General features: G+C 42.9%; 1 protein-coding gene across 1 annotated transcript; it reads left to right on the forward strand.

Annotated features, from left to right (window-relative positions):
- The first annotated feature begins 1,700 nt into the window (after window positions 1-1,700).
- On the forward strand, window positions 1,701-25,308 carry LOC118365255 (F-box/LRR-repeat protein 20). Its single transcript, XM_035747321.2, has 15 exons — window positions 1,701-2,005; window positions 7,782-7,843; window positions 14,896-14,950; window positions 15,063-15,137; window positions 15,820-15,914; window positions 16,057-16,125; window positions 16,243-16,338; window positions 16,823-16,949; window positions 17,516-17,590; window positions 18,442-18,572; window positions 18,899-18,959; window positions 19,909-19,953; window positions 20,051-20,107; window positions 20,335-20,547; window positions 20,708-25,308. The coding sequence occupies exons 1-15, from the start codon at window positions 1,964-1,966 to the stop codon at window positions 20,813-20,815; spliced, it is 1,311 nt and encodes a 436-aa protein (XP_035603214.1). The 5' UTR covers window positions 1,701-1,963; the 3' UTR covers window positions 20,816-25,308.
- The last annotated feature ends 497 nt before the right edge of the window (window positions 25,309-25,805 follow it).

Here is a 25,805-nt window from a genome sequence, read left to right on the forward strand (position 1 = left end):
TACTTGCCCAACGCTCTAACCACTAGGCTACCTGCCATCCCAAAAGTAGTTGCAAGGTTGCTAATTAGCTAAAATGCTAAAGTTGTGCGTAATGAGATTCGAACACACAACCTTTGGGTTTTAGACCTTTGCATTAGCTAACATGCTAAGTAGCTAAAAAAGTAGTAAGTAGTAGATAAAGTTGTCTGTGATGAAATTTGAACACACAATCTTTGGGTTCTATACCTTTGCATTAGCTAATAAAAATAAACTTTGCAGTGGCTAACATGCTAAGTAGTTGCAAAGTAGCAAGTAGTTATAAAGTTGTCTGTGATGAGATTTGAACACACAACCTTTGGGTTGCTGGGTGTTCTTGCCATATCCACACCCACCGACCGACCCACCCACTCACTCACTCTCCTTTAGTTTTAAACTTCTGTTTACTATGTTACGCCTAGTCTATGAGACCAGCCTGCCATTTCTCGACCAACTCCGCTTGTCCATTGCTGTGTTCAAACAAACTTGGAACTCGAAAGATATGAAGGCAAATCATGACGTTTGGTTTCTTCAGGTTGGAAAGTCAGAGCTCTAGAAAGAGGCCCGAATTCCCGAGTTGGATGATTGATCAAATCGATTTTTCCCAGTCAGACCTAGTTTTTTTTCGGATTTCCCAGTTGTTTTGAATGCACTAGTCGGAAGTCGGAGATTTCCGAGTTCCCAGTTGGTTTGAACGCGGCACATGTCCCGGATATATGACGTTAGCAGCTGGACGTATGTGCATGCGACGTTGGACATTTTTGCCGAAGTATATATTCCTCCGTTATAAAGACATTATGTGTAATCATATTTTCTTTATACTGTGTGAGTCGACAATAGGAATCCAGAAAGAACTGCAACTTGATTTAAAGTGCAATGGCTCAGCACGGATTTCTACTCCCTGTTTATATGCACCTTTTCCCGCTACAATGACATCGGATGACAAGTCACATATATGTGTCTTGATTGGTTTCTTGCAGCTGGAAGCAGTCCAAAGCGGAAGTGCTCTTTCCCCAAACAGCAACAACAACAAAGTTATAATGTATCAATTCGTTCATCAGATTGGCAGTTTCAGAATGTTGTCCATTGTTTTGTCAGGGGCTATTGAAGTTTGATATATATATATATATATATATACGCACACATTTTATAATGGGAAATAATGGACACCACAGTGCATTATTTTTTAATAAAGAAATGTTTACATTATTATGACCATTTATGTGTATACACACAAAGTAGGTCTATGCAAAAGGCGATGATATTATGTATGTAATCTTTATTTATGCAACATCATTATGCCCTTTATCCTGCATGAAAGACAACACAAAAAACTGTACAAAACAAATCGCAGGTAGGTTACGCTCCTGTCCGAAACTAGGCCTCACATGGCTCCATACAGTAGGACTACCAATAAACTGCTATTGCATAGTGTCCTCCTTTATATCACAGTTATTTAAGGTTAATGTTTTGATATCCCATAGCCCAATGATATAGGCAGGGCCTAGGCTAAAGGGAGAAATAGGCTCAGCCTAATTCTATAGAATTCTAAATAATGGCAGAATATTGCCCCAATGAAAAATGCATGTAGGCTATACTTCGTCCAGGGTTATTATCAAATGTCATTATTTGTATCCATAATAAAGAAGGCTAATGCTAAAAGCAGTGTTCACAGATAAAGGGGGAACGGTGGAGGGGAGGGCGAACTAGTGAGCGGAGATATAAGAGTTCGGGTTGTTGGCTGGGGCAGTTGTCGAGAGGTAGGCTATTGCAATTGTGTTACCAACCGAAAAAACGATTAAATCCGCCGTCGCAGCTGCAGAAACAACGGTAGCATGGTAGCTTTGGACTGGGGTTTCCAAGACGAGCGCCGATATCTACACGTTACTGTAATTTTAACACCGAATTACTTATCCCCCTGATCGAGTCGGGTAAACCACCGTCCGAGATGGGGAAGGAGGTTAATGGTGTTTCGCGGAGCCGGTTTGAGGTGAGTTTATAATATATGCGATTGATAGATGACAATTATTTTTGATTGGTGTTTTGGTGTTTGTCAAACTGCGTCCATGGTTGCGCACCGATGCAGCTTCCGCAGTCAATGTTTGGATTAGGGCAAACATGTTGTTTTCAAGTAACGACAACATCTTGATTTCTTCAATAGCCTACCAGAATGTACAATTATTAAATTGGTTTATAGTTTAACAATTTGTTTTATAAAGCATTCATAGGTTAAGACTGATTTTAACATTGTGGAGCCTATCCGAGCTTTCTCTTTGTGCCGTCAAAACAAAGACAATGGCACAAACACAGACTTTTTTAGGCTTCACACTGATACGAAGCCCTACATTTCCCGTCGTTTTTATAAACATACAATGTGATATAATATTCGGTCCTACTTCATCCTACTGTGTGACTGAGTTATTTCACAGAGTTGGCGAATTGGAATGTTGTCTTTGATCAGCTATGGTTCTGTTGTGTGTAGACTCATGGCCGCTGCTGGTTGATTCTAATACAGATGGGCCATTCGCTCGGCCACGACTCGGCTAGTCCACCACCACCCTCTGAATATCAACAGCAAATACAACAATATAGATCTGTTTTTCAAATCATACAGGCTACAATTTCCCTATAGATGTTTACGTTGACAGGAGTCCCATGTTGTTTTTTTATGCAAGCGATCGTTATTCAACGTTGTGGCAAAGTTTGTCCCTTTATACGCAGCGATAAAGAATGCACCAAATGTGAAATATTGCTTTGGATAAATACAGTCTCCCTAACAAATGCCACTCGTGTGTGTGTGTTTACACCGTGACATTGGCCTGTCTACCATGAGCACTCTGTGTTGTTTAATCCTCATCTAGGCGGCGTAGGATTTGTGGTTTTATTTATTTTTAAAGTGCAACAGCTGACGACTCAGAAGATTCAGGCCGTACCGTCTGGCCTGACAAGCTGACATCTGCGGCAGATACGTGATCTGTAGTTTATTAGCCAATAACAATGGACTTTAACGGTTTTGCAGAGTATAATTGAAATTGTGTTGCATTTATAGGCAGGCCTATTCTTAGTCACGCCCCTGTTTTTGTTTTAATGGATCGACATATTGCATATTGTCAAGAGGCCTAGTGTTTGTACATTGAAACGCTACAATTAGAGAGAAACAATTGTGTGTTGTGCGCATTTAGTTTCCAAAGAGATGAGGTGTGTTGTCTTCAAAAATTCTTAGCGTGAATCAGTCAGTGAGCTCAGTTCATCTACCAGTACATGTACTGTAACCAAGGCAAGGCAACACATATCCCTTAAGTCTTGAGCATTTCCAACAGTTTTTCACAGACCAGAGACAAATGTTATAAGAGAATTTGAACCCATTGGCTTTGAATTGTGTCGTGTATTCTGAACATTCTATATCAACGTTTTTTTAGACCACACTGTCAGTTATTGAACTAATAGAAAGTCATTAATATCTAGATTTCATATTCAAAGGTTAGAGAACAGTGAACAATTTGTACATTTAACTTATCATGATGGGAAAGGATCCAAGTTATTTGAAAAGTTCCTAAATAGTATGAGTATGATTTAGCCTTATTTCAAACCATTTGATTTACAGTGCATTCGGAAAGTGTTCAGACCTCTTGACTTTTTCCACATTTTGTTACGTTACAGCCTTATTCTAAAATGGATGAAATGTGTATATATATATATATCTCAACCAACAAACAATACCCAATAATGACAAAGTCAAAACAGGTTTTCAGAAATGTATTTATTTATTTAATTGATTTATAAATCAGCAAAAACAGAAACCTTATTTACACACGCATTCAGGTCCTTTGCTTTGTGCCTTGAAATTTATCTCAGGAGCATCCTGTTTCCATTGATCATCCTTGATGTTTCTACAACTTGATTGGAGTTCACCTGTGGTAAATGGACATGATTTGGACAGGCACACACCTGTCTATATAAGGTCCCATAGTTGACAGTGCATGTCAGAGCAAAAACCAAGCCATGAGATAGAAGGAATTGTTCATAGACCGCCGAGACAGGATTGTGTCGAGGCACAGATCTGGGGGAGGGTACCAAAACTTTTCGGGAGCATTGAAGGTCTCCAAGAACACGGTGGCCTCCATTCTTAAATGAAAGAAGTTTGGAACCACCAAGACTCTTCCTAGAGCTGGCCGCCAGGCCAAACTGAGCAATCCGGGGAGAAGGGCATTGGTCAGGGAGGTGACCAAGAACCCGATGGTCACTCTGACAGAGCTCCAGAGTTTGTCTGTGGAGATGGGAGAACCTTCCAGAAAGACAACCATCTCTGCAGCAATCCACCTTTATGGAAGCCACTCCTCATTAAAAGGCACATCCCACTTGGAGTTTACCAAAAGGTATCTAAAGGACTTTCAGACCATGAGAAACAAGATTATCTGGTCTGATGAAACCAAGATTGAACTCTTTGGACTGAATGCCAAGTGTCACTTCTGGAGCAAACATGGCACCATCCCTATGGTGAAGCAAGGTGGTGCATCATACTGTGGGGGTGTTTTTCAGAGGCAGGGACTGAGACTAGTCAGGATCGAGGGAAAGATGAACTGCGCAAAGTACAGAGATCCTTGATGAAACCTGCTCCAGAGCGCTCAGGACCTCAGACTGGGGTGAAGGTTCACCTTCCAACAGGACAACAACCTTAAGTACACAGCCAACACAACGCAGGAGTGGCTTCGGGACAAGTATCTGAATGTTCTTGAGTCGCCCAGTCAGAGCCCACACTTTAACCCGATCGAACATCTCCGGAGAGACCTGAAAATAGCTGTGCGTCGACGCTCCCCATCCAACTTGACAGAGCTTGAGAGGATCTGCAGAGAAGAATGGGAGAAACTCCCAAAATACAGGTGTGCCAAGCTTGTCACATTATACCCAAGGAGACTCAAGGCCGCAATCGCTGCCAAAGGTGCTTCAACAAAGTACTGAGTAAAGGATCTGAAAATGTTTTGCTTTGTCATGGGGTATTGTGTGGAGATTGAGGGGGGGAAACAATTTAATCCATTTTTTTTAGAATAAGGCTGTAATGTAACAAGATGTGGAGAAAGTCAAGGGTCTGAATGCTTTCTGAATGCACTGTACAATAGGATATATCACATGGAAGAGTATTTACCATTCAAGAAAAGGTACTTTGTAAAAATGTGTGACATAACATACTCAAAACCATAAGGGCAGTTCCACGGTAACGGAATTGCGTTGATTTTTCACTTAAAATGTATTCCCAACAAAAACCATTGATTTCAAAGTTTAACAAGCCTATGCACAAGGAATAGTTTTGAAAGCAATTTACACAGAACATTTTACAATAACACATTCACTGGAAGAACTGTGCAGATGCAAAGTTTGGTAACAGAATTTCGTAAAAATCTCAGTGTCAACGTTTTCCAGAAACTCTAAACATCTGCTCTGAATTAAGATTCAACAATGTCTGCAGACAGACTGCGATGTCAGCTATGACCTGAGAAATTGACTTTGAAAAATCTCTTTTGATTATTAAACTACAGCAAGTGAAGTGGATTTACACCCGGTAACGGAATTGCGGTAACAGAATTTCGTCATGGGTCCCTGATCTGTACGACACAGAAATGCATAATTCTGGATATGCATATCATTCTCTTCATAGTGTTGTATCCTAAATAGGTACACAAAAGGTATAAATATGTAATATCCTCCTCTGCATATTTGGGTATTATTCTACACACGGGCTATTATTTTAATGAGCTCTGCCCCCAGACAAGACCAAATATGGTTGGACCGGACCAAATCAAAACCAATCATAGACCTCTGTTTCACAAGCTTGGACATTCAAAGTACAGTACAGCACAATCGAGCTCAGTGAAGGACAGAACAGTAGAGTTCGGTAGAATTTAGTTTACTATTGTAGCCAATTCAATTTCAGAAAATCACTTACCAATTGGGGGGGGGTTAATCACTTATCCATTTTGTTAATTCATTATTATCTGTAAAAACAGTAACTCATTGATAGGTCTACCTTTACTTGTTACTTAAAGATATGTGGGTTTTTGGTAAAGGAATTAAGGCACAGGGCAATGTTTCTTAAACTTACACAAGGCAAAACAGTTATACAAAACATCTTTATTAGTTGGCAGGGGTCTTTATTTACTTAAGTATTGTTGTGTTATGTATTTCTATTACCTTTTTTAAAAATACTTTTTTCTGGTAGATGTTTTCTAAACCCCTTTTCCATCCGTTTGGCCTGAAATCAAAGCCTTTACTTATTCTGAAATGTTTAGGATGGATTTGTATGTATGTGTGTGTGTGTGTGTGTGTGTGTGTGTGTGTGTGTGTGTGTGTGTGTGTGTGTGTGTGTGTATATATGTCTTAATTTCTCAAAAATATAGTCTTTGCTTTCATTTGACACCAGATTTGATATGCTCATGTGGATTTCACATGTTGGTGCTCATGGGTCCTCTTTACATGGAAATGACCAATAACTACTGTGGCCCTGCAAACGATCACATAATGGTACACCACAAAGGAAAAACAATGTAGCCTATACGCCCCAGACCATGCTCATCTGGTTATTTTGGAAATGGCCGTGGATTATTTGACCCGTTGAGTAGTTCTCTGAAAGGCAAGCTTGTCAGAGTGAATTTGCCCCAAAAGCGAAATGCCTGTCCTTTCCTGCTCCCTCCGTGTGGAAGTAAACAGGGATCATAGGACAGGCTTAATGTACTATTGACCCAGTGTGTCTCCTGAATTTGTATTATAAGTTAACAGACAAATCAATGATTCACATTCAAAATATACATATATTGGAGGTCAGGCTAACAGCAGACTCATGTTGACTTTGTCAGAAATTTCTCTACAATGGATGAAGTATATTCCTGTTTATGCTTGATATCTTTGTCATTACATGGAACACCAGTATGGTTCAGCATTACTGCATTTGACAGGTCCTATTCTGACTACAATACTCCTCCCATGAATAATTTAAAAAATAATATATGCCATTTAGCAGACCAAATTTATCCAAAGCATCTTAGCGACAGGCCAACTAAGATATTTATTCCACTAATTGGTGTTTTTGACCAATCACATCAGATCTCTTCGTGTATCTTTTTCAGAGCTGATCTGATTGGTCGAAAGACAAAAAAATCTGAATTTAATTGGCCTATCAGAATTGGGCTGCTTGTGTAAATGCAGCCTTAGTCATACAACCAATGTTGTATGGGTGGCCCCAGGAATCAAAGACTAATGCAATTGACTTACCCATTAAGTGCTTCATACTTGGACAAATGTAAGTTTGCTCCTAAATATGGGAACTCTGCAAACTAGAGTAGGATACTATTTTCCATGACATCATCTTTCAGTGTATCGAGGGACTGAATATCTCATGGGTATGAATTCTCTGTCTGTGGGTGTGTTAAAACACCTCTTCTGTCGTCACTGTTCAGACATTTACAACGTAAACATGGGAAGCAAGAAAACAGTGAGATGATCAGACAGGAAGGAAGCAAGTGACATTTCACACTGGGTTTGATTAGGAGGCAGAAAATGTCTCCTTTCCTCTCAATCTCCACCGCACTCACTGAATCACCCCCTTTCTCCCATCAAGCTTTGACATTGAACCTATCTACTGATGGTGATTTGTTTATATGCTGGAGCTTTCCTTGGGGCGGGGCCAGAGAGAATAGAGAACGTCTAGGCCAGTCCTGCTGTGAGCAACAGAGCCAGAGGAAGTTAACACGCTCTTCTACATCTCTTCCTCACAGATGTTCTCAAACAGCGACGAGGCCGTCATCAATAAGAAGCTGCCCAAGGAGCTGTTGCTACGGTGAGCGAGGGCTTTCCAATGACTGGGCCGTATGAGCATACAGAATATGCCACGCCACATGCTCAATGCCATCAGACATCTTAACCTGCCCAAAACACAGCCATGTACACTCATCCACCTGCTCCACACAACACAGCCATGTACACTCATCCACCTGCTCCACACAACACAGCCATGTACACTCATCCACCTGCTCCACACAACACAGCCATGTACACTCATCCACCTGCTCCACACAACACAGCCACTGACAATTTGGGAGGTTACATCGTGACACTTAGCCATGATCCACCTTAGAAACAAAGGGTGACTATACCGGGGCTCTAGTGGTTTGGTCAACATCACCGGCCAACTGCCATCTGCTGCTCTCCCTCATGCGCCCCATCCCACTTGCCCCAATTTCCCCTCCCCCAATGCTAAAACTAATTAAACACAGATGGTGTGGGCTATAAAACATTCAAATCAATTAAGCAAAACAAAAAAAGTAAAAGCCCTTGAGCAAACAGAAAATGGAGGCCATAACTCAAGCCTGGGTCTCACCAGCAGAACGGTCTGGGATAGAGGTGCTGACAGTTGGGGGTGTGCTGAAGGTGCGGGGTGCCACAGACTGAGCTCTGATTTACTAGGGCTTTTGGGTTAGGGGCAGGCTTGCCGAGGCCAATTGCAACATTATACTCACCCTATATCACACTGGGCTGCAGAGTGCAATGTGTTCCATATGAATCCATCAAGGCAGTATTCACACCTTCCACATTTTGTGTTACAACCTGAATTTAAAAACGGGTAACATTTACATTTTTTGGTTCACTGGCCTACACACAATACCCAATAATGTCGAAGTGGAATTGTTTATGGAAATGTTTACAAATGTAATAAAAATTAAAAGCTGAAATGTCTTGACTCAATAAGTATTCAACCCCTTTGTGATGGCAAGCCTAAATAAGTTCAGGAGTAAAAAGAAAATGTCTTAACGAGTGGCGTATGTTGTATGGACTCACTCTGTGTGCAATAATAGTTTTTGAATGACTACCTCATCTCTGTACCCCACACATACAGATAATTGTAAGGTCCCTCAGTCGAGCAGTGAATTTCAAACACAGATTCAACCATAAAGACCAGAGATGTTTTCCAATGCCTCGCAAAGAAGGCTACCTATTGGTAGATGGGCGAAGAATTTAAAAGCATACCATTTGAGCATGGTGAAGTTATTATTTACACTTTGGATGCTGTATCAATTCACCCAGTCATTACAAAGATACAGGTGACCTTCCTAACTCAGTTGCCAGAGAGGAAGGAAACTGCTCAGGAATTTCACCATGAGGCCGGTGGTGACTTTAAAACCGCTACATAGTTTAATGGCTGAGATGGGAGAACTGAGGATGGATCAACAGCGCTGTAGTTACTCCACAATACTAACCTAATTGATAGTGAAAAGGAAGCCTGTACAGAATTCAAATATTTGAAAACAATCATGCATCCTGTGGCACTAAAGTAATAATGCAAAAAATGTGGCAAAGCAATTAACGTTTTGTCCGTAATACAGTGTTATTTTAGGAGGCCAATACGTTAGAGTACCACTATTTTCAAGCATAGTGGTTGCTGCATCATGTTATGGGTATGCTTGTAATCGTTAAGGTCTGGGGAGTTTTTCAGGATAAGAAAATTAATGGAATGGAGTTAAGCACAGGCAAAATCCTAGATGAATGCACCTTTCTGCAGGACAATAACCTAAAACGCAATGCCAAATCGACACAGGAGTTGCTTACCAAAAACACAGTTTGACTTAAATCTACTAAAATCTATGGCAAGTTTCACAGCTGCAATTGCTGTAAAAGGTGCTTCAACAAATATTGACTCAGGGGTGTGAATACTTATGTAAATGAGAATTTAATAAATGTTGAGTTCTGGCTGTAACACAATGTGGAAAAAGTCTAGGGGTAAGAATACCTTCTGAAGGCACTGGTACACTACATGCATACATGCATACATACATACATACATACATACATACATACATACATACATACATACAGTTGAAGTCAGAAGTTTACATATGCTTAGGTTGGAGTCATTAAAACTCGTTTTTCAACCACTCCACAAATTTCTTGTTAACAAACTATAGTTTTGGCAACTTGGTTAGGACATCTACTTTGTGCATGACACAAGTCATTTTTTCAACAATTGTTTACAGACATTATTTTACTGTATCACAATTCCAGTGGGTTAGAAGTTGACTGTGCCTTTTTAAACAGCTTGGAAAATTCCAGAAAATTATATCATGGCTTTATAAGCTTCTGATTGGCTAATTGACATCATCTGAGTCAATTGGAGGTGTACCTGTAGATGTATTTCAAGGCCTACCTTCAAACTCAGTGCCTCTTTGCTTGACATGGGAAAATCAAAAGAAATCAGTCAAGACCTCCACAAGTCTGGTTCATCCTTCGGAGCAATTTCCAAACGCCTGAAGGTACCACGTTCATCTGTACAAACAATAGTACGCAAGTATAAACACCATGGGACTACGCAGCTGTCATACCGCTCAGGAAGGAGACATGTTCTGTCTCCTAGAGATGAACGTACTTTGGTGCGAAAAGTGCAAATCAATCCCAGAACAACAGCAAAGGACCTTGTGAAGATGCTGGAGGAAACGGGTACAAAAGTATCTATATCCACAGTAAAGCGAGTCCTATATCAACATAACCTGAAAGGCCGCTCAGCAAGGAAGAAGCCACTGCTCCAAAACTGCCATAAAAAAGCCAGACTACGGTTTGCAACTGCACATGGGGATTAAGGGTCATACTTTTTGGAGAAATGTCCTCTGGACTGATGAAACAAAAATAGAACTGTTTGGCTATAATGACCATCGTGATGTTTAGAGGGAAAAGGGGGAGGCTTGCAAAGAACACCATCCCAACTGTGAAGCAGCATCATTTTGTGGGGGTGCTTTGCTGCAGGAGGGACTGGTGCACTTCACAAAATAGATGGCTTCATGAGGAAGGGGAATAATGTGAATATATTGAAGCAACATCAAGACATCAGTCAGAAAGTTAAAGCTTAGTCACAAATGTCTTCCAAATGGACAATGACCTCAAGCATACTTCCGAAGTTGTGGCAAAATGGCTTAAGGACAACAAAGTCAAGGTATTGGAGTGGCCATCACAAAGCCCAGACCTCAATCCTATAGAACATTTGTGGGCATAACTGAAAAGGCGTGTGTGAGCAAGGAGGCCTACAAACCTGACTCTGTTACACCAGCTCTGTCAGGAGGAATGGGCCAAAATTCACCCAACTTATTCTGGGAATGTGGGTCAGAAGCTGAAATAAATCATTCTCACTATTATTCGGACATTTCACATTCTTAAAATAAAGTGGTGATCCTAACTGACCAAAAACAGGGAATTTGTACTAGGATTAAATGTCAGGAATTGTGGAGAAAAAAAACTGTATTTGGCTAAGGTGTATGTTAACTGACAACTTCAACTGTACATGCAGTACCAGTCAAAAGTTGACACACCTACTCATTCCCGGGTTTTTCTTTATTTAGACTATTTTCTACATTATAGAATAATAGCGAAGACATCAACTATGAAATAACACATGTAGAAACAAAACAACTGTTAAAGCTTGTTTTTGTTTATTGTGTTATTGGCTTGTTTATTCCATGTGCAACTGTTGTCTGTTTTGCTTTATCTTGGCCAGGTCGCAGTTGTAAATGGGAACTTGTTCTCAACTAGCCTACCTGATTAAATAAAGGTGAAAAAATAAGTTTAAAAACAAAACAACATATATTTTTGAGATTCTTTAAAGTAGCCACCCTTTGCCTTGATGACAGCTTTGCACACTCTTGGCATTCTCTCAACCAGCTTCATGAGGTAGTCACCTGGAATGCATTTAAATTATCAGGTGTACCTTGTTAATTTGTGGAATTTCTTTCCTTAATGCGTTTGAGCCAATCAGTTGTGTTGTGACAAGGTAGGGGTGCTATACAGCAGATAGCCCTATTTGGTGAAAGACCAAGTCCGCTTTATGGCAAGAACAGGTCAAATGAACAAAGAGAAATGACAGTCCTCATTACTTTTAAGATATGAAGGTCAGTCAATGTGGAACATTTCAGGAACTTTGAAAGTTTCTTCATGTGCAGTCGCAAAAACCATCAAGCGCTATGACGAAACCGGCTCTCATTAGGACCACCACAGGAAAGGAAGACCCGGAGTTAACTCTGCTGCAGAGGATAAGTTCATTCGCGTTACCAGCATCAGAAATTGCAGCCCAAATAAATGCTTTAGAGTTCAAGTAACAGACACATCTCATCATCAACTGTTCAGAAGAGACTGCATGAATCAGGCTTTCATGGTTGAATTGCTGCAAAGAAATCACTACTAAAGGACACCAATATTATTATTATTATTATTATTATTATTATTATTATTAAGAGCCGTTCTTGGGCCAAGAAACACAAGCAAAGGACATTAGACCAGTGGAAATCTGTTCTTTGGTCTGAGTCCAAATTTGAGATTTATGGTACCAACCGCTGTGTCTTTGTGAGACACCGAGTAGGAGAACGGATGATCTCTGCGTGTATGGTTCCCACCGTGATGCATGGAGGAGGAGTTGTGTGGATGCTTTGCTAGTGACACTGCCAGTGATTTATTTAGAATTCAAGGCACACTTAACCAGCATGGCTACCACAGCATTCTGCAGCGATACACCATCCCATCTGGTTTGCGCTTAGTCCCACTATCATTTGTTTTTCAACAGGACAATGACCCACTATATTTCCAGGCTGTGTAAGGGCTATTTGACCAAGAAGGAGAGTGATGTAGTGCTGCATCAGATGACATGGTCTCCACAATCACCCGACCTCATCCCAATTGGGATGGTTTGGGATGCGTTGTACCACAGAATGAAGGAAATGCAGCCAACAAGTGCTCAGCATATGTGGGAAGTCCTTCAAGACTGTTGGAAAAGCATTCCAGGTGAAGCTGGTTGAGAGAATGCCAAGAGTGTGCAAAACTGTCATCAAGGCAAAGTGTGGCTACTATAAAAGTGTTAGTTACTACATGATTCCTTCCATATGTTATCTTATAGTTTTGATGTCTTCACTATTGTTCTACAATGTAGAAAATAGTTCAAACAAAGAAGAAACCTTGAATGAGTAGGTGTGTCCAAACTTTTGACTGGTATTGTACACACACACTGAGTATACCAAACATTAGGAACACCTTAATATTTAGTTGCACCCCCGTTTTCGCCCTCAGAACAGCCTCAATTCATCGGGGCATGGACTCTACATTTGTGGCCAAAAGTTTTGAGAATTACACAAATATAATTTTCACGAAGTCTGCTGCTTCAGTGTCTTTAGATATTTTTTGTCAGATGTTACTATGGAATACTGAAGTATAATTACAAACATTTCATAAGTGTCAAAAGCTTTTATTGACAATTACGTGAAGTTGATGCAAGAGTCCAAATTTGCAGTCTTGACCCTTCTTTTTCAAGACCTCTGCAATCCGCCCTGGAATGCTGTCAATGAACTTCTGGGCCACATCCGGTGATGGCATTCTTGCATAATCAATGCTTGGAGTTTGTCAGAATTTGTGGGTTTTTATTTGTCCACCCGCCTCTTGAGGATTGACCACAAGTTCTCAATGGGATTAAGGTCTGGGGGGTTTCCTCGCCATGGACCCAAAATATCAATGTTTTGTTCCCCGACCCACTTAGTTATCACTCACACCTGCCTGCTGCCATTCCCGAGCAAGCTCTGTACTGGTGGTGCCCCGATCCCGCAGCTGAATCAATTTTAGGAGACGGTCCTGGCGCTTGCTGGACTTTCTTGGGCGCCCTGAAGCCTTCTTCACAACAATTGAACCACTCTCCTTGAAGTTCTTGATGATGCGATAAATGGTTGATTTAGGTGCAATCTTACTGGCAGCAATATCCTTGCCTGTGAAGCCATTTTTGTGCAAAGCAATGATGACTGCACATGTTTCCTTGCAGGTAACCATGATCAACAGAGGAAGAACAATGATTCCAAGCACCACCCTCCTTTTGAAGCTTCCAGTCTGTTATTTGAACTCCATCAGCATGACAGAGTGATCTCCAGCCTTGTCCTCCTCAAAACTCACACCTGTGTTAACGAGAGAATCACTGACATGATGTCAGCTGGTCCTTTTGTGGCAGGGCTGAAATGCAGTGGAAATGTTTTTTTGGGAATCAGTTCATTTGCATGGAAAAGAGGGACTTTGCAATTAATTGCAATTCATCTGATCACTCTTCATAACATTCTGTAGTATATGCAAATTGCCATCATACAAACTGAGGCAGCAGACTTTGAAAAATAATATTTGTGTCATTCTCAAAACTTTTGGCCACTACTGTACAAGGTGTCGAAAGCGTTCCACAGCGATGCTGGCCCATGTTGACTCCAGTCCACAGTTGTCAAGTTGGCTGGATGTCCTTTGGGTGGTGGACCATTGTTGATACACACAGGAAACTGTTGAGCGTGAAAAACCCAGCATCGTTTACAGTTCTCGACACAAACCGGTGCTCCTGGCACCTACTGCCATACTCTGTTCAAAGGCACCTACCTTTTTTGTCTTGCCCATACACCCTCTGAATGGCACACATTCTCAGTTGTCTCAAATCCTACTTTAACCTGTCTCCTCCCCTTCATCTACACTGATTTGAAGTGGCTTTAACGAGTGACAAATGAGGGATCATAGCTTTCACCTGGATTCACATGGTTAGTCTGCCATGGAAAGAGGTGTTTTTAACATTTTGTGTGAGTTAATGCCCCACAACACAATCTCGCTCTGCAAAAGTAAACATGTATCTAGCCTTAAAGCACAATAACGATAGTAAAGTTAACATAAACTCACCCACACAATAACACAATCATAAGTATCATGCTCATCAAACATAAAGTGGCATACATAGCAGAGTTCTATATGTAATTATAGGGTAGAACAGGGATTCTGGGTAGAGCCTTGTATACATTGAGGGCTCTGGTTCTGGGTACCAGGGGTTCTGAACCATCCCTGTCTGTGTTCCAGAATCTTCTCCTTTCTGGATGTGGTGACACTCTGTCGCTGTGCCCAGGTCTCACGGGTGAGTTTGTGTTTCTGAAGTGTGTATTTGGTTCAGTGTGAGTGTGTTCAATTGTGTGTTGGACAGAATAGTGAAACCAGTGAAGTTGACCTTGTGCCCCTCTCTCCCTCAGTCGTGGAATGTGCTCGCCCTGGACGGCAGTAATTGGCAGAGGATTGACCTTTTCGACTTTCAGAGAGATATTGAGGTCAGGAAGTCTCGCATAAACCTTCTTTTTCCTCACCTCTTCTCTCTCCTATCCTCTCAATCTCCTCCTCACCTGCCATTGATTTTTTTGTTGTCTGTCTGTCTTGCCATCTTTTATGGAAACAAAGTGGATATTCATGGCTTTGACCTTTATAAACACAAACAACGTTGACATTACACCCACATACCGTGATTATCTAAGATTGAATTCAGGACCTTAGCAGTTGGTTGTCTACCAAAGGAAAGTTTTAATTGACTACTATTGATGTTGTGCGTTCACCACAATCAATGCCATGTACTGCATGTCAATCTATTGACCATGTCACTGTATGGATGACAACAGATGACCATTTTAAAGGCATTTGAAATGTATGACTGACGTATTCACACACGTGACAAGTTTAGTACATTGCCATAATCAACGATGAACGACCTGAACGCCAGGTCAAGTGTAATCATGTTTGCCAGACTTGAGTGGCATATGAAGACAGACACTCAACAGGCTCTGAAATGGGTTCAAGTCAAGCAGTCAGTGTTTGCAAAGATAGTTGAGTTTAGCCTAAACAGGCAGACTCCTACCCTATGCTCCTGCTCCATGTATTTTTGCATGTATGTGAAAGTGAAGATGATCTGGGGATGAATCTGGTTCGTGAGAGGTGTTTGTTTGTGTCCGTGTGTTGCAGGGGCGAGTGGTGGAGAACATTTCGAAACGATGTGGGGGATTCCTGAGGAAGTTGAGTCTGCGGGGCTGTCTGGGGGTGGGGGACAGCGCTCTGAGGTGAGGACTGACTGGGAATCTGGCCTAGACTAGGAACTCTTGGCACTGAGGAGGGTGAGGGGAGGAGATTGATTGTGGGAGCTGGAGGGCAAGTACACACACTCCGGTGCAAATATGTCTGTTCCTGTTTGTTTTTCAACAGAACCTTCTCCCAGAACTGCAGGAATATCGAGCTGCTTAGTTTGAATGGCTGCACCAAGATTACTGACAGGTATTTGCAGACATTTATGCCTTGTTATGTTCGTCTAGTATAATTATGTTTCGCTAATGTACTAAAGTGTTACAAGAGGCATACATGTATAATAATGTATCTTTCTCTCCCATGCAGCACATGTAATAGCCTCAGTAAGTTCTGTCCCAAGCTCAAGCATTTGGACCTCGCGTCCTGTACCTCAATCACCAACCTGTCACTCAAAGCACTTAGGTGAGGGGTCTCTCTTTCTCCCTCTCTCGTGCACACACACTCATACTGTCAGCGTTTCTGGAAAAACCTTGTCACTCACCTTTTGGTGATTGGATTGTAGTCATCCCTCTTCATGCTCCGTGACAGTTTGTTGATTCTAGGACTATATAAGCCATTCAAAATATTGGGGGACTTTTTTGAGATACAAGGTTTTTCCAGGACTCCGACAATGCTCACACACACACACACACACACACACACACACACACACACACACACACACACACACACACACACACACACACACACACACACACACACACACACACACACACACACACACACACACACACCGGGGAGTCTCCTCAGCAGGAGCAGATGGTTGCATCTGTTGTGCAGGCGTAGGGTGAACAGGTCATTCCGCTATTCAGGGGATGTGTTGTTGTTTTGCCGTCTTTTTATCTAATATCTGTGCCGGGGTCTGACCCATTTTCTTCCCCTGCAGCGAGGGCTGTCCTCTGTTAGAGCAGCTCAACATCTCGTGGTGTGACCAGGTGACTAAGGATGGCATCCAGGCCTTGGTACGATGCTGTCCCGGACTCAAAGGCCTTTTCCTCAAGGGCTGCACACAGGTAGGGCCAGGGCAAAGGGCAACAAACGGGTCCGCTAGAGATGGAACCATTAAAAAGCACAAGGTCTCTACCTCGGTCTAAGACGGGTGCATTAACAGAAGAAGAGACTGGATATGTGAGAGGTATTCAGACACCCTTGGGAGGTGAAATGATCAAACTGATCGCGTAAGGTTCGTATTGAAGCGTTAAGATATAGGTAAACTGAAGGGCTGACTGAGGGGAGAGGGGCTTCCGCTAGTCTAGATATGAGACCAGGGCTAATGTTTGTATTGCACGCAGTGTTATGGGGATGGTAGATCCAAACAGCAGGTAGGGCATTTAGTTGCAGAAGGGGGTTAGCTAGCTACCTCATTGGTGGGGTTACCTTGGTGCACTGCTAATGGGATTTGAAATGACTCTCTCTCTCTGTCTCTCTGTCTCTGTCTCTGTCTCTGTCTCTGTCTCTCTCTGTCTCTCTCTCTCTCTCTCTCTGTCTCTCTCTGTCTCTCTGTCTCTCTCTCGCTCTCTCTCTCGCTCTCTCTCTGCCTATTTCTCTCTGCTTCTTTCCGTCTCCACATATTAACTAGTTGGAGGATGAAGCACTGAAGCACATTGGTGCACACTGTCCAGAGCTGGTCACTCTCAACTTACAGACGTGTTCGGTAAGCAAGCACCTCTTTCAGTGTTTAGGTCACATAACAGCAAAACCTGCTGGTCACAGCTCCAAAATAAAGTGAGTGTCTTGCTTGATATTTCAGCACCCATCATGTTTGGGGCTGAATGCTTTGTTGTGGTGGGTTGGGGGCTAGTAACTCCTGAATAGGTTTGTCATTGAGAAATGAGGAATTTGAGAAATGAGGAATCTCTAATAGCTGTTGTGGCCATCCCATATGGAAGGTAAATGAGTAATGTCCTGCCTCTCTGCTGTTTTTTTTTTTGTGGACTTTTTTTGTGTACAAGGCTGCTCAGTCAGTCTGCATCCTGCCCTGCAGTAGAGGGACTGGTGTGGACTGAGGCCTGCCCTGCCATCTAACCTATATAACGAATAGCGTGTGAAATCCTCCCAGACAACACATTTGTTTCTCTGGCATCCTCTTTATCGGTGTCTCCAAATTCCCTTCCTGTTATGTCTACACCCCAAATGCCTCCCTCCCTCCCTCTTTCATTCCTTGTCTCCTTCTCAATGTCTCCAATCTTTCAACAGCTCCCTCTTCTTTTGCCAGACTCACCTCTTTTTTGTCCTCTCTCTCTCTCTCTCTTTTACACCTGTGCTTTCTCTGTGTGGTTCCCCCTCGCAACTTTCTGTAATCTTGTAAGATCAGAACTATAGAGGGAAAAGAGATGAAAATATATCACAAAACAAGATATGATTCTCATTCACCGTTCTGAGGTGGATATTCATAGCCTACGGCACCAGTTATGGTAATATTATGATAATTTTGATAATGGTGTTATATCGGTTTGATGCCGTGGAAGTTCTGCTAGTGACCCGTGCCTGTTTCTCTCTGAGCAGCAGATCACAGACGAAGGTCTCATTACCATATGCCGGGGCTGTCACCATCTGCAGTCGCTGTGTGTCTCAGGTTGTGCCAACATCACAGACGCCATCCTCCACGCCTTGGGACTGAACTGCCCGCGTCTCAGGTTGGTACTCCCTCTGTTCCTATTCTACCTCCTCACCCCGAACTTTGCTCAAACCCCTCCACACTGGTCTACGGTGTGTGTGTGTGTCCCACCAAGCCCGCCTCATCCAACCCACATCCACGCGACCCCCACCCATCCCTGCTTCTATCCCCTGTTCACTCCAAATACCACCAGAAACCCCATACAACCCTTCATACATTAACGACTCAAATACACCCCGCTCTCCTTTCTGGTTAGTGCCCAAGTTAACCCATCTTGTATTTCCTCAGACACGTCAATACATAGTAGTTCCCCCGACAATAACAGTATTTCCTGTCTCCTTTCAGAATATTAGAGGTGGCTCGCTGCTCTCAGCTCACAGATGTGGGCTTCACTACACTGGCAAGGGTGAGTGTGGAAACTGATGCAGGTCACACACACCTCTGACATACACTACCGTTCAAAAGTTTGGGGTCACCGAGACATTTCCTTGTTTTTAAAAGAAAATCATTATTTTTTTGTCCATTTTTAAAATAACATCAAATTGATCAGAAATACAGTGTAGACATTGTTAATGTTGTAAATGACTATTGTAGCTGGAAACGGCTGATTTCTTATGGAATATCTACATAGGCGTACAGAGGCCCATTATCAGCAACCATCACTCCTGTGTTCCAATGGCACGTTGTGTTAGCTAATCCAAGTTTATCATTTTAAAAGGTTAATTGATCATTAGAAAACCCTTTTGCAATCATGTTAGCACAGCTGAAAACTGTTCTGATTGAAGAAGCAATAAAACTGGCCTTCTTTAGACGAGTTGAGTATCTGGAGCATCAGCATTTGTGGGTTCGATTACAGGCTCAAAATGGCCAGAAACAAAGAACTTTCTTCTGAAACTCGTCAGTAAATTCTTGTTTTGAGAAATGAAGGCTATTCCATGTGAGAAATTTCCAAGAAACTGAAGATCTCGTACAACGCTGTGTACTTCTCCCTTCACAGAACAGAGCAAACTGTCTCTAAGCAGAATAGAAAGAGTGGGAGGCCCCGGTGCACAACTGAGCAAGAGGACAAGTACATTAGTGTCTAGTTTGAGAAACAGATGCCTCAGAAGTCCTCAACTTGCAGCTTCATTAAATAGTACCCGCAAATCACCAGTCTCAACGTCAACAGTCAAGAGGCAACTCCGGGTTGCTGGTCTTGTGTCTGTGTTCTTTTGCCCATCTTAATATTTTGTCTTTATAGGCCAGTCTGAGATATGGCTTTTTCTTTGTAACGCTACCTAGAAGGCCAGCAAACTTTTGAACGGTAGTGTATATGTGTTGTCTTTGTGTTCATTTTTTTTTGTTTTTTGTGGCAGAATTGTCATGAGCTGGAAAAGATGGACCTGGAAGAGTGTGTGCAGGTGAGCTAGCCTGCACAACACGCACATTCCCACACACACTAACATACACTGTAGCACCATCCACCAGAAGGATACGTTTGTTTATGTCTCTCCCCAGATCACAGATGGCACACTCATCCAGTTGTCCATCCACTGCCCTCGTCTGCAAGTTCTGGTGAGCACTAGCTAATGGCTTCTATCCTAGGAGCTTGTCTCAAACATGCTTTGTTCAATCTAAGGAACCTCTTGAAATTCTACGAAATACATTTCAGAAGAACTTGTTTCTTAGATAATCCACAGTCTCATGGTGTTCATAACAAAAGACACCCAGTGTGTCGGGTGGCAGTAGTATTGCTGTTCTAAACTGTTCCCTTGTTGTTGTTGTTGTGATCTCTCTCTCAGAGCCTGTCTCACTGTGAACTGATTACTGATGATGGCATCAGACATCTGGGCAGCGGGCCCTGTGCCCATGACCGGCTGGAGGTGATCGAGCTGGACAACTGCCCCCTGATCACGGACGCCTCGCTGGAGCACCTGAAGACCTGCCACAGCCTGGACCGCATCGAGCTCTACGACTGCCAGCAGATCACCCGCGCAGGCATTAAGAGACTAAGGGTAGACACTGGTGCTACAGCGTACATTGCTGCTTATGCGTTGTGCACAGACACCCAGACTCGCATAGATTACAGTAGAGGAATTAACATTTCTTAGATGCGGTTATATAGACCCTTACACCAACACTTGTCTTTTTATCTCTTTCTCTCCACCTCTCCAGACCCATCTACCTAACATCAAAGTGCACGCGTATTTCGCCCCAGTCACCCCACCCCCCTCAGTCGGGGGGAGTCGCCAGAGATTCTGTCGTTGCTGTATCCTGCTATGATGTGAAGACTGCGCCCCCACCCCACCCTCAGCCCACAAATCTGCCCTTCCACCCAACCTGGCTCGGCCTGGTCCGATCCAGCCTCCAGGTATACATGCTGGTGTGTCCCCCCCGATTGGAGCCGCAGAGAGAGGGAGAGAGCCCAACCACCACAGGGTCTGGGAAGATCCTTCCCTACGACGTTCCCAAACCCACTCACAACAGCCTTTGTCAAACACACAAATAAACACACACCCACACATCACCACGGATGAGCGTCAGTACATTCCCTGCTGTCCTCAGGCCCATGTGCTAAAGACCACCCAGCATTACAGGGAGGATTACATAATAGAACCACTGCTGTTTACAGATTAGGCTCCTGATACACTGTATGGACTACATGAAACTAGGGCTCACTGGCTACAAGGTTCCCTATGGACTAGTATGACCTTTTACTGAAGGATCAGGTAGATAGGTTTGGATCAGAAACTCCCATCCAATGTGTGTCTGGGTGTTGGGAGGATAACCAGAAACATGGCTAGAGCTATGAGGATATTGGTTTGGTAGGAATGCCCTCAGAATCTTTCAACGACTTACAAGCTACCTCTAGACATAACTGCTCTTTGTTATCCTTTGGTTCCAGGCTGCCCACTCCAAACATATAGCTAGGACAGTTTTTTATTTATTACAAAAGACCGGTTTCCATTGGCACTTTGAAGTCAACCCAGGTTGGACTGGCCTTGGTGGGCAAGCTGAAATTGCGTTTCCGCTGCCTCCAAATAAGAATAAATGATGTCATGTTGCTAGGTAGTCAATATGTGACTGCAGCTGGCTTCGCTAATGTTGCTAACTGGCAAGATGTTGACGAAGTTAAAGCATTGTGAGGGTGAATTTAAATAACCCATACTCCTGTCAGTGTTAGCCATACTCGGAGCCATGTATTTAGCTTGCTAACTAGCCAAACGGTTAGCGTCGCCATTCGCAATTGGCTAGTTGGCTAACCAAGCAAACCAGGCAACCGGTTTAACATGATGCGACTACGACCTGGCCAGCTACAATTCCTGCTAGCTGCCTTTAGCTAGCTACAGTAGCTTGTTTTAACTCTGAAATGCTTGCTAATAATGGTAGCTATCATTTTAGGGCTGACTGTTGTCATAAAGGTTTGTGTAGTGCAAAGATATATGGATCCAGTGGTGGTGGTAATTCATGTCATGTCTAACTACTGCATTACTGCTTGTCCATGTGCTAGCTGTCAGCTCGCACACCCAGTTGAGCTAGCTAAACGTTGGCAGCACCCAGCAGTGATTTTTTAAAAATTTAATTTAAAATATATTTTTAACTGCGTTACCAGCCCGACCAGTTGTGAAACTGGGCTGCGCTGGTTCAAATTTGGGAATTCCATTCGAAACCGCTCTAATTTGGCCTTAATTTTAAGTGCTAGTGGAAAAGGGTGTCTTTCTTGTGTCTTCTACAGCCATTAAACTGCCCCCCCCCCCCACACACACACACTCACAAACATAGTGTATAGATGCAGTAGGGGGTAGTTCTTATCTAGACTCAAAGTAGCTGCAAAGTAGCTGCAGCTTAATGCAGGCCTGCTAGGGGATATGCTGAGTTTATCCAGCAAAATGATGACAGAGTCACTGACTCACCTAATAGTTTACTGCCACATGACTACACACACTTGAACATGCGCGCACACACACACACACACACACACACACACACACACACACACACACACACACACACACACACACACACACACACAACTCAATACCCTTTTCCCCTTCCCCTTTCTCTGTTACAATCAGAAGCTTCATTGTACAAAAAAAGAAGAGAATGGTGAATATTTTTCTAAAAAGGACACCAATTGAGACTTACACGTGGGGACTTGAGAAGATGCCAAATGTTGCATGTAACAATTCTAGTTTTTTAAATGTAATATATGTAAGTACTGTGGAAATCCAGCCCCGCAGCCATCTGAACCACACTACAGACCATGGTGTGAAGGAGAGATTTACATCAATGGGTCTCGCACTATGAACTATGTTAAGCCAAACGCGTACTGTGTGTGTGTGTGTGTGTGTGTGTGTGTGTGTGTGTGTGTGTGTGTGTGTGTGTGTGTGTGTGTGTGTGTGTGTGTGTGTGTGTGTGTGTGTGTGTGTGTGTGTGTGAGAATGTTCCGGGGCTATGGGGAGTAGTTTGGAGACATCATAAACCAGGCCCCTGCAAGCTAGACTTAACAACAGCAAAATATAGAATACAGACACAAACTCGTAAAATAAAAAAGATTGACGTCACTGCGAGTTTGTGATGCCAGACAGACCAGGAGAACGGAAAGAAAAAGCCAACCGAAAACAAAGTATCTGTATTTTTATTTTTTTGCTTTTAGTCTTTTTTTTCCCTTGTTGATGAACATTCTTGATGAATGCGAGCTGGCGAACCACACATGGGTAGGAGGAGATGCCCAGTGCTGCTCGCGGGGCACTGGGATCTGGTCAGTGACAGTGATGCCCCTTCAACTCCCATAAGGCCTTGCAGGGGAGAGGGTGCCATTGGAGTTGACCCTGCCACCAGCGCAACGCCCCCTCTTTCTGCCTGGAACCAGTGACATGAGAGGAGGAGGGGCAGCTGGGATTGGATAGGAACAAGGAAGTTGTTTAGAATCTTGACCTGGAGTGAGCTGAGCACACAACACTGGCCTGCTGACAGATGTTGGAGTGCAGGGGTATGTGTCCCAAAACGCCACGACTACCACCTTATGAAAAGACTTTGACCCCTGTTCATGAGTATCAAAGCCTTTCATCTGGATCCTTCCTCCTCTCCCACACTTTAACCTTCTCTGTTTTCTGTCTCTCCTCTTCGATTCTCTCTGTTCTGTTTTTCTTTTTGTAGTTGTCTTTGTTTTAGCCTTTTTCTGTTCAAGTTGGTGACTTCTACATCTCGTTCTCACCCCTCGCCGCTCTCTTTTCTGTTTGGTGTGTTTGGGGTAGGGGCTGTTTGGTGTGTTTTGGGTAGGGGCTGTTTTTTTGTTTTTTTTTGCATTCAGTCATGAGTTCAGTGTTTTCCCAAGTTCGAGCCCTCTTGCAGTCCTTGGTTTTTTGTCTTATGCGGTTTGTGTTCTATTACGAGTTCTTGTTACCTAATGTCCAGAGTGTAGCCTTTGTACAGGGGGAAGGGTTGGACACAGTGCAATTTGTAAAATAAGTTAATGATGAGTCGATGAGGATGAACCGGTGTCCATTGTATGTATAATGGATGTTATACAATGTATTGAATGTGTTGCCATGAAGGCGTTGTCTGGGAACGTGGGGGGTTGGGTGGGGGTGTGGGGGGGTTAGGGCCTAGGTTGTGTGCTGATGTAGCAGAAACAGATTCCTCTCCTGATGTGCTTTCCCTTTACTTGTTATGTCTTGCTTTGGGGATCCCCTAACACCATGATGCAGCCCAGCCCACTGTAGAAACAAAACAGAGTTGGTACGCCCAATATAAATGTTTTAATGTTCCCTGAAAATGCATATTTCCTTCTAAGATTCAAACAAACCAACAGGCAAAACATTTAATGATGATTATTTTCTATTTTGTGATTTGTCAGCCAGGGGTAGACGTGGGAGGGGATAATGCAAACTGAGATGAATCTAGTCTGATCTGTTTTGTTGAATATGGGTTTATGGGGGATTAGAGAACATCCAGGAGCCAAGATGGCAGAGATGCATAATGTACTCTCGTACTACTCACCCTCTGGCTACGTGCAACTGTGCTTCCACTGCTCCGTACGGTCTGAAGTTACTGGAAGGAAAGTCATGGTGAAGCCTGGATCCATAACACCTGTTTGCCCTCTTCACACATAGTTGCTGAGTCACAGGCACCACTTCTACTCGCTTAGTCATACACAGACACACTGAGACACACACGGTACGCACTGACCATTTGCACTGCCATGATCCTCTCTGAATCATAACTCAGTTGAGAGCGAAGGTATGCAGAGTAGACATGCAAGCCTACACATACACACTATTGACAGCACAGACAACAGGCAAACTCAGACTCGAGCGTACCTTTTAGAATGTATTCAGTATACAAACACATGAGAACATGTCCATACCGGGTTCTCATAAACTACACAAACTACCCTGTAGAATGTCAAGACGAAACGCATGCAAAACAATTATACTGCTTCATTCCACTTTTTTTCCCCCAGCAGTTTACATGAAAGATGACAGATTACTGAATTCTGGATCGGTCCACTCAGACCTTATGACTAGGCTGTGTGTTGGAGGGGGTAGGGGAGGATGGATGGCTGCGTGAACAAGATGGTGGATCTGAAGTGTGTCCTTGGTAGTTTGACACCTGGGGATTACTTTACTTTTTTACTTTTTTTAAATTTACTTTACAAAATGACTGTAGTTCATATAAATTAATGTCAATCTTTTTTTTTTGTCTTTTTTTTTTTACAATTAACTGATTATAAATAAATATGTATGTATGAATAAATATATAACTATATATTATTAAGATTTGCCTGTTTGTTTATTTCTGTAATTGCAGTATGTTGAAGTGTTCATTAATTTTGCTCTGCAATTTTTCCTGGCCTGACTAGGAAAAACTCTTGGCCCCAGTTATAGGCTATATATAGGGACTAGAGTTTTTCCTGGTCAGGTAGTCTCCATTATATTCTAATAGTCCTACATGTTTTCCTGTTACTGTATGTAACAGATGCACAATCGAGAGCATCCTGGCGGGCTGTATCACCACCTGGTACGGCAACTGCTCCGCCCACAACCGTAAAGCTCTCCAGAGGGTAGTGAGGTCTGCACAACGCATCACCGGGGGCAAACTATCTGCCCTCCAGGACACCTACACCACCTGATGTTACAGGAAGGCCATAAAGATCATCAAGGACAACAACCACCCGAGCCACTGCCTGTTCACCCCACTATCATCCAGAAGGCGAGGTCAGTACAGGTGCATCAAAGCTGGGACCGAGAGACTGAAAAACAGCTTCTAT

The sequence above is a fragment of the Oncorhynchus keta genome, chromosome 32 (assembly GCF_023373465.1).
Source record: "Oncorhynchus keta strain PuntledgeMale-10-30-2019 chromosome 32, Oket_V2, whole genome shotgun sequence".
Lineage (NCBI taxonomy): Eukaryota > Metazoa > Chordata > Actinopteri > Salmoniformes > Salmonidae > Oncorhynchus > Oncorhynchus keta.